This window comes from Acanthopagrus latus, chromosome 15 (genome assembly GCF_904848185.1).
Source record: "Acanthopagrus latus isolate v.2019 chromosome 15, fAcaLat1.1, whole genome shotgun sequence".
In the NCBI taxonomy this organism is placed as follows: Eukaryota; Metazoa; Chordata; class Actinopteri; order Spariformes; family Sparidae; genus Acanthopagrus; species Acanthopagrus latus.
The window spans coordinates 15,411,293-15,425,935 of NC_051053.1; the positions used below are offsets into that span (position 1 = coordinate 15,411,293).

At 42.5% G+C, this 14,643-nt stretch overlaps 1 protein-coding gene across 3 annotated transcripts in view; it reads right to left on the reverse strand.

Moving 5' to 3' along the window:
• Positions 1–14,643, reverse strand: part of LOC119033931 (inositol polyphosphate-5-phosphatase A) — a 145,606-nt gene that overhangs the window by 43,248 nt on the left and 87,715 nt on the right. For all 3 annotated transcript variants that reach the window (XM_037124548.1, XM_037124549.1, XM_037124550.1), the window contains exons 7-8: positions 10,000–10,052; positions 8,565–8,684 (exon numbers count right to left, since the gene is read on the reverse strand). In XM_037124548.1, coding sequence (XP_036980443.1) covers positions 8,565–8,684; positions 10,000–10,052 — 173 coding nt within the window. The remainder of the gene's footprint in view (positions 1–8,564; positions 8,685–9,999; positions 10,053–14,643) is intronic.

Here is a 14,643-nt window from a genome sequence, read left to right on the forward strand (position 1 = left end):
GCGTGCAAGAGGTCCAAGTAATTATACTTTGAGTTCAAACTATTTATCCTCAGCTGACACCAGTATTAAATTAATACATCTTGCCAATTTCCTTGATAATCTGCTTTGATGGCAAAGAAAATTCACTTTACTGAACTGGTCAAAGAGAAAGTTCAGCTCGCTTAACCCAGAGGAGATCTTGAAGCTATTTCCCATGTTGGTCCTAGTGACTCTGTAGATTTAGCTTATGGATTTAGATCATGGATTCAGATGAACAATCAGTGAAGGACTTCATCCACCTATGCTGTAACTTAAGCGACTACTGTGCTTTTTTGATGCCTCCTAAGAGTATTTTATTGTTTTTTAAAGCACTGCATCCATTGCTTTTGAAAAGCTGTGATTATGATGTCAGAGGATTAATTGAGAATAGATCCTCTCTGTCATGGACTACTTCCAAACATCCGGAACCTCACCACAGAGCCAGCATCCCAGTGCTTTAAAAAAAAAAAAAAATGCACCTAAGCGACATATAATTAACTCCTATGCCTCATCACCTACTTAAAAGTGGCTCTCTACAGAGCAGAGATAGGAAATTAAGGTGGACGTAGCGCAGCCTCTTGTGTAATTAATGATTCAGGATGCTTGGCTCGCTATCTCCACTAACTGTGTGGATAAATCTCGCCGTAGACTTCCCAGGCCCAGATAACAATATATTTATGGGGCCGTAAAGAGAGAAGGAGCCTCTTCTTAGTGGTGGGTCTCTGCTCTGGGTGGCTGTCGTAAAGCATGGCTGCTTTCTTCTCTATGAAGAAGAGACAGGAGGTGGCAGGGAGGCGAAGGTGACTGGAGTAAGGAGGCGGGGGAACACAGCTATTATATTAAATAGAGAGTATGTAACTTTGACATCCCATTATATTAAACTGAAACTGGATCATCTTTCCACCCCATAGGATTTTCATTAGGGGTCAACAGAAACATGGGAACAGCATCACCAATTTAATCTTTAAAATAGCTGATCTATTAATTTCAAAGACTGTCACATCTGTATGATGGATATCTGCTTCATGCCTTTGTGAAGTTATACAGGAATAAATGAAAACTGAGGGTAAATAAGATCTGCCATTTTTATCAGTTATGAGGATAGTGTGGACAACCAACGAACTAACTCTACTCACGAATGAAGCCCTCTAGTTAATGGCAGCAGTGTCAAACATTTTTGACAAAGCAGATCACTGTTGACATGATTGCCTCTTACAAGCCTGCAGCAACAGACTAAAGACATGGAGCCCAGAACAAATTAATGAGATGCTTGGGATTGTGTGTGTGTGCATGAGAAATATTCCTGTTGAGCCTTGACACCAGACAGGTACATCTGACAGGTGTATCCACTGACACTTGTCAAAAACGTGAGGTTACATGCATTCTGAGGTTGGTTAAATTGGCTGAAACGAGTATCAGGTACAGACAATATTATGTAGCTTTTTGAGTAGGAGCATCATCCTAGTATTACATGTCAATAGCTAATAACATTTTCTGTGAAAAAGATGATCAAGAAAGTTGATTTTTGAGTCTCATTCCCAACTCGTCAAATAATGACGTATTGGGAAATAAACACTTGATCAAACTATACAAGTAATCACACGCCAAAAGCTATATAAAGACTACACTAGTATGCATGTGTAGTAGCTCATATATGCACTCAAACTGGGACTCATGTCATTACTGATGTGACATCCTGGCGCTAAGAGACTCAAGCGCTATTCAAACAGGGTTAGTGGCCAGTTTATCCTACTGGCTTGAATGGAGGGCAATAAAACGGCTGTACACGGGCGTCAATGCAGTTGTTACAGGCGTGGGAACTCATGTATTCCTTGTGCTAATAGAGAATTTACCACACCTCTTGCTGTGAGTGAGGAATATAAGCAAAAGAAAATCAAACTCTATTTTACTTTGTTTCAGTCAGTATTATGTACACGTGCCAATCAGATAATGGCTAAAAATAGATTCAAAAGAGAAGAAAATGGGTTGAGAGATGAGGAAGAAGTCTTCTAGGAGAATAAAGTTTGTTGTAAAAGTGAGATGGGGAGACAAAACGTGAGATTGCAGTGAGTTTCTCAAGCCTAGAGCTCTTCCTCCTCTATGTGCTGTAGCTTTATCCCACTAACAGCCATGTCTAATACCCGCAGCCTGGCTGTTTTGTCTGCTGCTCCAAGGTATCAGCCACAGGTCAGAAGGTAACACTCTGTTTACACGATCATTTCCTAAAGCACTCATGGTGACCCGCTGGTGTGAAAGTTGACTTTTTTCTTGGCCTTTGTCGGGGAAAACGAAGAATTGCAACATTAGCTACAGCTACTGGGCGTGAAAAGGGCCTGAGGGTGGGGGGTCTCGAGCTTGGGGGGCCCCCCTCGCTGACCCTCACCCTCAGCGGGGGCCCCCATTAGCCTCGTCATCACAGTTCATTCAGGCAAACTGTAACAGTGTCAGTGACATTCTCCCACAAAGACGCACTCCTTTACACAGTCTATAAACATGCTTCTGCTGGCCAATTCATCGCACAGTGACACCCCTGAAAGAGGCTCTTCACAAGAGCCGTTCTCACTGAGGTTTGGGGCTGGGGCCTTCATCAGGCCTTCCTAGGGCCACACAAAGACAGGGGTCAGACACTAATTTATAACATGGCCCCTGACTCTGCTCCCAGGCTCCTTAAACCACCGGCACAAAGCGACCACAGCACATTCTCCACCTCTGATTCAATTTTTTCTCTCGCACACAAGCATGTTGAGTGAAAAAAAGAAACAAAAAAAAAACACCTGTGCCCAAGACGTCCAAGAGGCTCTTGCACCAAAGACGAGACAGCATCTGAATCTCACAGATAACACTCGTGTACTGAAATAACCCACAAAACACCTGCCTTCTTATAAATCCATCTCCTTCACAGCAGCCCCAATCCCTCTCTGACTCCTTGCCAGATTACACACTGTGATTGACAGCTAAACTGAGCCATAATAGACAGTCTATATGGGATTATGAGGGTGCAACGGGGGGCCATGTCATGATTATATTGACAAGATGACTTACCATAAGTTGGCCGTTCAGATTCAACTTTGCACACAATAGCTGAGCTGAGGGCAGTCATCCATTGTAAGTAAATGTTGAGAATTTGGGAGAATGTTAACATTGTGAAGAATGTGCTGGGTGACGTCTTTCTGAATAAGGCAGGGGTGGCCCCTGACAGGACCTTTGACACGGCAGGACAGCCTTTCCCTCGTCCCCTGTTAGCACCCTGGTTCCTCAGTGACGCCCACCCCACCAAGAACACCATGCACCCCCTCAGCACACCAAGACAGGGTGCTGAGGGGGTGCGAGGATGTTGCCGCGGTCATGCAGAGGTTAAAAGATAAGTCAACTCAACCCAACAGCAAAGTCATCACAATCTCAGATAAGGGCAAAGACCAATGAGCATGTTGCCAGGCTTCAAGTTATGTGCTTGATGCTCAACCACAGTGGTTCGGACCAATCAGCATCATATAAAGATCTACTGGCAGTTATGGGCATGGTTTAGAGATGGCATCGCGTGATATGACAACCAAAGATAGTTAGGGTAGATGCTGTTAAAGCATCAGTCACGTCAGACCTGAAGAGTACTTCTACATTGAAGGGAGAAGAGCAAAAAAACGGGACTTAAGTATTTTGTTGATGAAAAACTTATTTTCACGCGTCTCTCGACTGGCTTTAGCTAGAGTTTGGTTTACCATCTAGCTCTGCTGGTGGTAGTGCTCTCTCTGTTTATCTGATTGGTTGAAGGTAGTCCATGATAGAAGTTTGATATTATAATCCTTTTCCAGACATTGTTCAACTTTTGAGATGATTCTGTGCAACAACAAGTTAACCATTTAAAGAATTTGATGGCAATGTGAGTGCAATAGCCAGTACTGGCTTTGCCAAATTCAACTTCAATGGGGGTCCAAATTAAAATTTACTGTTGTCCCCATGGAAGTTGAATTTGGCAAAGCCAGTACTAGCAGAATTTAGGAAGTAATTAGAATGCAATGAAAAAAAAAATATGATCAGAAAACCAGTACCAATAATGGTCCACAAACTATTAGGAAACTCACACCTGATTGCTTCCATTGTTGATTACGCTGGTACAGTATCATACAGTATACAGGGGCAATGTTTACCTTGTAACATATTAATGAATTCAAACTGTGGAGAAGCTTCAGACTGAAAATAAAATTGGATAATTATTTACCACCAGTTGGGATGCTCTCATGTACAGTATACCTGATGGAAATGTATTATTTGATCATCAGCAAAACACTGACATCTGACCACTGGTTAACACAACAGTTTCATGTCAACTGTGGTTGACTTCATGGTCTAACAAGTCAAAATAATACAAGAAACTGATGGCAAATCTGCTACCAACACATCTAAAAAAACTTACTGTATTCAAATTTTATATACATTTCACACAGTGTCCCAACTTTTATGTAATCTAGGTTGTATAAAAGGGGAGACATTGGGGGAGGGGAACATTCAAAGTTATTTTCACGTGCCCCCCCCAAGGGATTGCTGGTGCACGGTGTGTGTGTATGAGAGAGAGAGAGAGAGAGAGAGAGAAATAAACAGGTCCACTGTGGGCAGAGAGACACTGGGGAAGATTAACCTCTGCTCCTGCAGGCCTCCCAGGGTGAGAAGGCAGTTCAGAGTCACACAAAGTGACACCACACACACACACACACACACACACACACACACACACACACACACACACACACACACACACACACACAAATCAGTAATCCAATTATACAATGTGATTCATATATAGCTGCTGTATGTGTAAGCATATTGGGGGGGGGCAAATGTGGATGACATGGAAGTTGGGGAAGCTGCCTCCACAGATATGAGCACTAAGGACACACACACACACACACACACACACACACACACACACACACACACACACACACACACACACACACACACACACACACACACAAAACCTAGCCTCTTTAATAAATTCATTCTGGCTTTATGGAGGATCTCCCTGTGATTATCCAGTCCTCCCTCTTGCAGCTCAACATGTCTATTGGCTGGAAACGAGCCGGCCTTTCTCTGCTCTTTCAGCCTGTTGTTCTGGGAAAAGCCTAAAGGGAAACATTTAGATTGGAGGGCTCTTTGAGACGCTCTGACAGTTGACTGATGACCGTCCATAAAATGACAAAGCATCGCTGTGTGGTGGCCAGTGCGGCCCACTGCCTCCCCATGGGAAACTAATTGCTTTGAATTGTTAACGGCAACATTATTTTTCTGCCAATCATTGCTTTTCAATGCCCCGAAAATGAGCATGAAACAAGCCTTTTCAGCGAACAAAACAGTTAAATGTCCCCAATGTTGATCAAATTAACTTCAGCACTGTGACAATGGACTATATTTGTGTGAAAATAATGGCACGCCACAAAGGACGCCTTTATGCCAGGATTTCACAGTTGTAATGTAAAACTGTTCTCCCCTGAACCGGACCAGCCGCTCTGAATGGGGCTTGGAAAAAAGAAACAAACTCCAATACACAAAAGAGATTTTTTTTTTCAAAGAAGAGAAAAAAAACTGTTGATTTTATCTCATGCTATCATTTCATGGGCTCATTGAGCAGACATCCATCCTCTGGAGAGGCCAGGGGTTTTACCATCACTTCCATTTTATCAGCTGTTTTAGCACTTTTTAAGTCATATTAATTACTAACGTATTGTCCCTTAATGGCATTTAGTGACAGATACTTTGATATCAATCCTTAAATGTCCAATTAAAACCACTTTCTTGCATTCAGCGGACAAAAAATTAAAACATTATTTAAAACAATGGTTCTGCACATCAAGGTGTAGTTGAGTCAACAAGGTAAATACTGTTTAGTGCAGGCCTGAGCACAAATGTGCCTTTTCAAAGCACAGGAAAACAAGCAGGGATGCATTTCAAGCAGAGCTCTGCTTTGCTCTCATGGAAGTGGCCCACACATCAACGCGGGCTACAGAGCAGTGCTGTTTTGATGTGACTCAATAGTGAGGTCTGGCTGGCTAAACGCTGTTCCTTCTCAGCATTGTTCCCCCGAGGCCTTGAAGCACTTTGGAGATAAACACCGTTTAGCAGTTAAAAGGGCCACAGAGGAAAAGGCTTATCAGATGTCTTCTCAATGGGCCATAAGCTGCATTATGAGGCCTGGGCCCCAGATAAGGTGGAGGCTGAAGTTTGATGCCCCGGCAGCAGAACTCTTTCCCCAGCACTGCTGTGTGATCCGACTCCTGTACCGGCTGCCTCATGGATCTCAGCTGGTGGTGTTGCTCAGCAGACCCCCTCTTCTCTTCTCCCATTCCGCAATGAGAGATTAGAGTTTAGAGAGGGAGAGTGGAGAGAGGAGAGGGAAGGAGGGGGAGTTTGGCTTTAGATATTCCCCCTGTCCCTTTTCCTGCTCTGCTTTCTGGGGGTAGGAGTCAGAGTTAGGACAATGGCCAAAAAGATGGTTCCCAACCAGCCGCTGAATGGGAACACTGTTGGTGGTAGCGCTTCATTCAAAGCCCGGCCCGGGCACATTGTCCTCCCAGATCGGCAGAGGAGAATGGAGTTTGCTGGTGGCTGCCAAAAGGTTAGCAGCCTCTGTGAAAGGACCAACCCATTATTCACTGCCCTTTACAGAGCCCAAGCACCCTTTGTGCACCTCCTCCCTTCCCTCTGCACCGCCAGCTTTTTCTCACTCCGGTGCTCCGGATCTGCGCCCGACGGCTTCCCCCAAAGTGAGTGACTGAGGCGCGATGCCACCACTATTCCACCCCTAGACCCCTAGCAAGGAATACCAGGGTATCCGGAACATATAACGACCTCCCCACCACCACCTTGCCTCACACCACTTACCCCTCATCCCCACCCCTGTCAAAAAGAGAACCTTTAAATGATATGGCCCAGAAGTAACAACAGGGTTACCATTCACACCACAAGGGCATTTAGAAAGAGGGAGCGTGGAAACTGCCACTCAGCCAACACAACTTCTATTCAGTACCCTCAGAGACTCTGTTGTTTAAGTATATTTACAAGGGAAACAGTGAAAATATACTAAACCAGCATGATGCAAGCAGAGGAAATTCAAGACTTAAATGTAAGAGGTCCTTTCGAAACTTCATTATGACAGTAAATCCAGGTAAGTTACAGCGTAATAAAAATTCAAAAAGCTGCCATATTGTTAAAACACTCCACCTTCCCTGTCCATTAAAGGCGGACCATTCTTTCATCAAATCAAGAATGAAGTACAAGTAAAATATGACCTCGTAGAGAAGACTGCCTCATAATTCATGCACATCAGAGAGCCTGGTGATAATGTATGCCACCCATATATGCATGTAGTTATTCAAAGTGGGGCCATGTCGTGCATTCTGATGCCATTTGAGGTCACCTGCTGCGAGGCATCTAGTAGGGCTTTTATTCTGTGTTAGCATGACCAGGTAGGGAGCAGGGGTTGCACCATGCACTCCGCTGCAAATGGATATACCATAAATCACATTAGCGTGGCCTATGAATGGATAGCCTGGCGTGTTTGCATAGTGGCTGACTTCACTCAGTCCAGACTGAAGAGATCTTTATTATTAAGATTCCCAGAGCCTTTCCAGCATAATTACAAATACCAGATTTATTGTAAGGGTTGATCCCCTTCGGGAGCATGGATGTGCAAATGACGTGGCGATATACGTATCAGATTATGAAACATTTACAAGTGTGCAAAGTGTACAAAGGTGACAAACAGACATGGGGCCTGAGCTCATAGAGAGTCCAAAATGGAAAGGTTTTATCCTCTAGGGAGGGTGAATGTGCTTTATGTGTTTTAATGTAAATCCAAACCATCTCAAGATAATTCTTGTGTACCATAAGAAGTGTTTTTTCAAGCGAAATTTTGATATGATGCTGGCCGTAGGCAAAAGGTCAAGATCACTAAAATCATCACTCGGGGGCCAGGACTTTTGATATTATAATAATATGGGCAGCATTTTGTATTGGTCAAAAGTTTCGGACAGACAGACCTTTGTCCAACCCTCCCAAATACACAATCAGTGAATGCTTGCATCCGTTTTCCTGCTAGTGGCAGAACAAAAACGCATATGACTGTAGGATTACACTGCAAAAAAAGACTACAGAAAATGCTGAAAAGTAAGGAGGAGTTAGAGAGAGGGACCGAGAAAGAACAGATAAAAGAGAGCTGGAAGTTCACAGACCGTGTAGTGAGTAAGACCCCCTACTTTTACAGACAGATGTAATCCCACTGGTCTAGCACTGAATCCCGACAAAATCTCCTCCGCTGTACCTCGCTCTCACTCTAAGCTTCCATTACAATATCAATACAGGTTTCGCCTTGCCAGACATGACTGGATTGTGGATAGCATATACTACATTTGTACACATCCAATTTCCAGTCCAAAGAAAAGAAATCTATGGCTGCAGGAGAAAGGGATGTTTGTTTGACCTCAACGAGAACACAGCTGAAACACAGTGAAAAAACTAAAAAGAGAAAGAGAGGTGGTTTCAAGCATGTACAATACCTGTCTAAAACGTAGCCCAGCGCCTTCTGCCTGGTCCCAGAGTAGATAGAGGGGCTTTTCTCCCAGGCCACCAAGTTGGAAGCATCGTGGAAAAGGTGTATGTTGACCAGATCAAAGGCACTGGGATGAAAGAGCAGACTCAACTCGGTTACCTTGTTTAACCAGGACATTTGCTTGTAAATGGATTACAGGTGTTTTCATTGAACTAATTACCTCCATTAAGATTTTATCTTTTAACACAGTGATCACAGGCAACTTAAGCACTGATGAAAGCTAACAATGTATTTTGAGGTTTTCGAATCAAACACTTTTTTCTCTTCTCTTTTCTATTCTCTTCAGCCATGATGTGTGCCAAATATGAACACAATTTTAGTTTCACTGGATTGTCAAATTCCAATGCTTTAGTTTTCTGATGCAGTGGTCTCTGTGAATTGCTTGATTTTGTCCGGGACATTGACATCTTCCAGGACACGCTGACCGGCAACGGAAACCCTGTCTCGCACACAAGAATTGTGATGGACTATTACTTTACAGTTGACCTATAATTGAATGTGATGACAATGAATCCCCAGGGAGAGATATATTTGTGAATCTAGGCATTAGATGAGCTTTTAAATGACGGTAGTAAAAATTAGATTGGTACACATTATCTGATTTTTTCCTTGTGAGGGCGATCAAATAAATGGTACATACACGTGCACAATTCACTGCATACCAGCTGCTTTCTTTCAATCTGTGCTGTCAGGGGAAAGCAAGACAGCTCAATGTACAGTGATGAACACTTCTCTGCTGATCCTATCAGTCCGGGTTGTTTTGTTAGCATGGTGTCAGGCAGGGCGACCCAGAGGAATTGGTCTTATCTCAAGGGGCTTTCATTCTGCAGTGACATCCTGAACAAATGAATACATGCATGGCTTTGGCTATCTCCATCTATTCTATCTCTGATCTGATCTCCCTATTCTTCACCAGCCTCCCTCTCCCTGCTGCTCTTGTCAAACACCATGCCCCTATTAAATGCTTACTGTTTCAGCTCTTTAGTTCTCATGTCATCCTTATATTAGATTACAATCCCCGTCTCCCCCCCCCCTCGATTCCCCTGCTCTGAACACTGGAAGCCAGCGTTTGTGTGCATCCCGTACAGGTTCAATTGCTTGTAATGTTTTTTGTCATCTGTCATATGCAGCTGCTTGACTAACATGATTACGTCTAATCAAATCCCTGCTCGCTTCCGTGGCACACTGTCCGGAGAGGGTTCAGCTATGTAACTCACTCTTGCCGTTTGTGCTGTCTATGATAACTACACAGCCCCACTGAGGCTTATGGGTGAAGCCAGACATGACTGACATGGTTAGATCTTCATCTCTAATCACAGTTCAGTTGTAATGATTCAGGGCAGAGCACAGATGAGGTGGGATGTGTCACTAAAGGGACTTACCAGTCAGCCAGGGCCCATCGAGTTCTGATGAATCCCTTCCTGGACCACTTGCACTGTAGAACAGAAAGACTCAATTCAGCATGACAATAGTAGGATTTGACATTAGAATGGATTCACCTTTCATCAGGAGGGAAATGAAAGCTATAATGTCACATGTGTTACAATAAAATACCAGTGTCCAGTATCTGGGAGCAGTTTCCTTCACAAAGTCCTGAAAATGTTGACACTTTAATGACACTTGCACTGCGTATAATTTCCATCTCTCGAAGGTCTGCCAATCAAAACATGACACAAAACACTAGTTCGATGGGGTAATGAAGAAGCGTGGGTTCATGGGAGTTAAATTCATTGTTAAACAACCACTACCGCTCATCCTCTGACTCTCTCCCAGAAATTATAGCAACAGGCGATGAAATGAAACACACTGTTACCTTCAATAGATCTAAGGATTTGTCTGGATTTGAACATCCGCTAGAATAATTTGGGATGATGTAAGTACTCAACAAATATATAACAAATGTCTGGCCGTTTTTAGACATTTTAATGCAGAAAAAGCATCAGCAAAAATAATTTCTATGCAAAAATGTGAGAGGTATCTGTAACTATCCTTACTTTTAATTCACTGCACTTTTTACTCCACTATTGAATTTAACAGCTTTTGTTCCATGTTAATTTGCAAATTAGATATGAAGCAAATCTAAAATCCAGCTGTCAGAAATGCATCTAGAGCCCACTCTTATTCTTTAGACATTATAGTTAATTTGAAAGTCCTTGTCAGATACTTTGCAAAATATCTAATAAATAATGGAGGGACAAGTTATTTGAACAGCTTCAATACAGAACCTAAAATTAGTAAAAGTCAGAAAAAATATAGATAAGCATCCAACTCAGTGTGTGAACACTGTAGATATGCAGCATACAGCTGCTTGATCAGCTCCCACCAGCCTTGAGTTAATTATCCAATCACAAGTCCAAAGATCTTTCTCAACAGCACATGATTCACCATGAAGCTGGTTATTAAATGAGAGACAAATTGATGTTGCGAGTGTTCTCATTCTGAATAGATAAATACGTCTCTTTTCCCTCTGCCTCTCCTTTTCTGTCTGTCTCTCTCTGATACTCCTAATGGGGAGTTAACTACAGTGATGAATAAACTAATTATGGGCCAGGTCACATAATTACAAATTGACTAATTTTATTTAAAAAAAAAAAAAGAAAAAAGAAAAACTCAGATGCAAATTAAAAGGCTAAGAGGTATTTGATTGCGTCTCACATCCTTCAATCTGCATTAGTACAAGATTAACTGTATCAAATTGAATTACATTAGCATACTTGAATTAATCCATACTGCCTCTGCAGGATGTATGGGCCCAATTATAACTCGCTGTCCCAATATTGTGACTTTGAAAGGAACAAATGGAATTAGATGTGAGCATCGCGCTGCGGCATAACAGATTGACCTCTCACGCTACGAAACATATTTGAAACTAACTGAATCAGAACATATTGTAAAGATAAACAAAAGCAACATGAACGGAGGGAATTCAGTAATTACATTCATGTGTTTATGTACACAAAATGTATATTCAATCACACATTAAGTATGCTGCACATAAAATCCATTAGTGTAGTTTACTGTGTGCGTTTGTTGATTTAAAGTTAAGGAAAGAAAGTCTTAGAGTGGGGAGGATGAGGAGGGACAAGAAGAGTGAATGTTCGCGCGTGTGTGTGTGTGTGTGTGTGTGTGTGTGTCCATACGAGCTCTGACTGCAGCCAGAGACGTTTAATCTCGATTTAATTTAAAGAGCCATTAACTACAATCGCAGCATTAAAATCCATCACTTCCTTGACACCCGGCCCCAGATTGCCCCATTTCCTCCACGTATGACTGATTGACCCCCTGCTTCATCGCTTGCTTATAAACACACTCACATAACACACGTGCACGCTCACACACATGCACACACAGCGTAAACACGTAGAGAACGACCATCTACATACCAGAAAGTTAAAAAAAAATTCACTCTCTTCTCTCTGTTTCAACCAATTTCAATGCTTTGATTTTGTAATGGGTGTTCAGTTAGGATAATTATCTCGTGCAATCAATCATAGTGCAGAAGAAGAAAAGTGTCCCTCTCTATTGGGTGACATGATGACATCATGATTTCGTTGCTGCAGCTGATATTGGAGCAGAGATGATGACACAGATGCTGTCCAGCCCCATTTAATCTCCTGCTGAAACATCATCATCATCATCACGCCTACCCCTCCTTCCCTGTCTCTCTCTCACACACACACACACACACACACACACACACACACGCACACACCTTAAAAACAGATGCATTTAGCCACTACACTCGTTGATTTGCTATGCCACAGTTATTTAGAATAGTAGACATATTTGGATGAAATGGACATATGACATGTAATCGCATCATATATCAGATTGCTATAAAGAATCAGAGGGAGGGGATGATGGCAGGAGTCAAAGGGCATCGGAAAAAGGTCACGAGGCTTGAGGTGACATTGGCTGACCTTCCACAGGTCAGCGATGGCGTCTCCGCCTATGACAGTGATGAACGGCGGCTACACAGTGGGTCACATCCAGGGGTGTTAGGCAATACATATACATGCTGACCACAACACACACATAGGATGAGACAGAGACAGACAGGAAATAAGTAAAAAAAGGACAAGATGGCACAATGGGGGGAAGTAGAGCCATCGGATTCACTTGAAACTGGAAAACACTACATAAAACTCCCCAATTGTGACCAATGGAAAATAACGCTCCTTTAAAATGTCAGACGTGACAGTCTGGACACATACACAACCTGACTCCAGTCCTTGTACAAAACACCCTCCCGCCACCGTTTCCCGGTCCATCCCGTTTGATTCTTTGACCTTTCTTATATTTCAGCTCAAAGTCCGACCCCCATAAATAATATCATGGCGGGGGTTGATGTTTGGAGGGGGAGTGATAGAAGAGTGCAGGACAGGGAGGGGGGGTTACACAAAAGCCCCGTGACAGAAATGCACTGTGAGTAATAAGTAATACACACAAACGCTGATTGATTTGAGCCCTGCTAGACAGTCACATTTATCTTTATTCCATCATCCAGGGAGGCCGATCAAATAAGAGAGGGCCTCACATGCAGGCTTTATGTGACTGGACAGCACACGGACGGACGTACGTGTGTGTGTGTGTGTGTGTGTGTGTGTGTGTGTGTTTAAAGATGCACCGCAAATATAGAGAGCAGTATGCGTCACTGTCACCAATCAAATATTGTAGTAAACACAGCGCAGGAAAGCTTCTAGAATGTACATGCTAAATTCAAGAAATTTTCAGCCCAAACCATGGAGGGCGCCACTAATGCAAAATGTTTATGTTTCATAATCGGCTCCATGGTTTCGAAGGGAAATCCACTATCCAGGGTTAGAATTCAGTCAATGCATGAAATGTGGTAATGATTGCTTTACGGTGGCACGGTTTTAAGGACGGCATTTCTGCACAGTACATATATTTATGATTAGTTGAATATCGTCTGAATCGGTGTCTCTCAAACTTTTCAACTGTACGATCTAAAATGTTGCTGAAAAAATATTATATGAACCACATAACTTATTTTCAGTTGAAAGAGACACTGTGGATCTGTGATTTGGTCGTTAACTACTGTTGCTCTCCGTTGGTCTCTAGTGGTAACCTCGGGGTACCACTAGAGTGAGCTTCCATACCACGATTTCAGAATAGTAGGTGTCAATATTTCAAACTACTCTTTATGTCCATTTATATTCTTTTTCTATGTGATGTTCAGACGCAGTAACTAGCTAGCTAGCTACTACCTAGCTAGACAGAAGTGAGACGCTCTATCTGCACCTGAAAAAAATGTACTCTCACGAGTGTGGGAGGTTTTTTTTTGGAAATATTTGACTGATTGCATTTTTTTTTACATAAATATAGATACTGTTAAAATACTGTATCATATTGTGACAGCCTTAATTCTGAACTCCAAATTTGAAAAAAAAAAAAAAAAAATGTCAACATTTTCAAAGAAAAAGGATTGATTTAAACAGCCAGAGTGCAGTCTAAATTGGACTTTTGCAGTAGTTCAGTGGTGAAATCAAGATGTGTTTTCTTTCTGTATACAAGAAATGAGTGTAGAAAGCTTTCATTTAGCTTTCATCCCAACATTATCGCCTCATTTATGAGCTCCTTGCAGTCTCATGGATCACGTCTGTCACGGGGAACAGCATCTGTGTCACAGGTGTCTTGTCTGGTGATAAACGCGGGGAGCATTTTACAAGCAATGCCAGTTTAAATGACTTCATCTCCTTAACGTACACATCACATCTATGAATCACGTGCAGCGTTTTAAATCAAAGGAGGAAAACATGAGGGAAGTTAACTTTCATCAGGGGCAGAGCTCGAAAGTAATCGCAGCCCTGTATCAGAGCTTACTACAGAGGGCACTAAAAGGGGATGAAAAGTCAATGCTTTTATGGACACGCTCGTGGTGCCAAACAACAAATACAAACTCATATGGATGTTGATCTACAGCCTGTCCACTATTTCCTTCCCTACCTTTTTTTTTTCCTACAGCTGTGTAAAACAATCAATAGCAAGGGCACATTAAGGTCTGG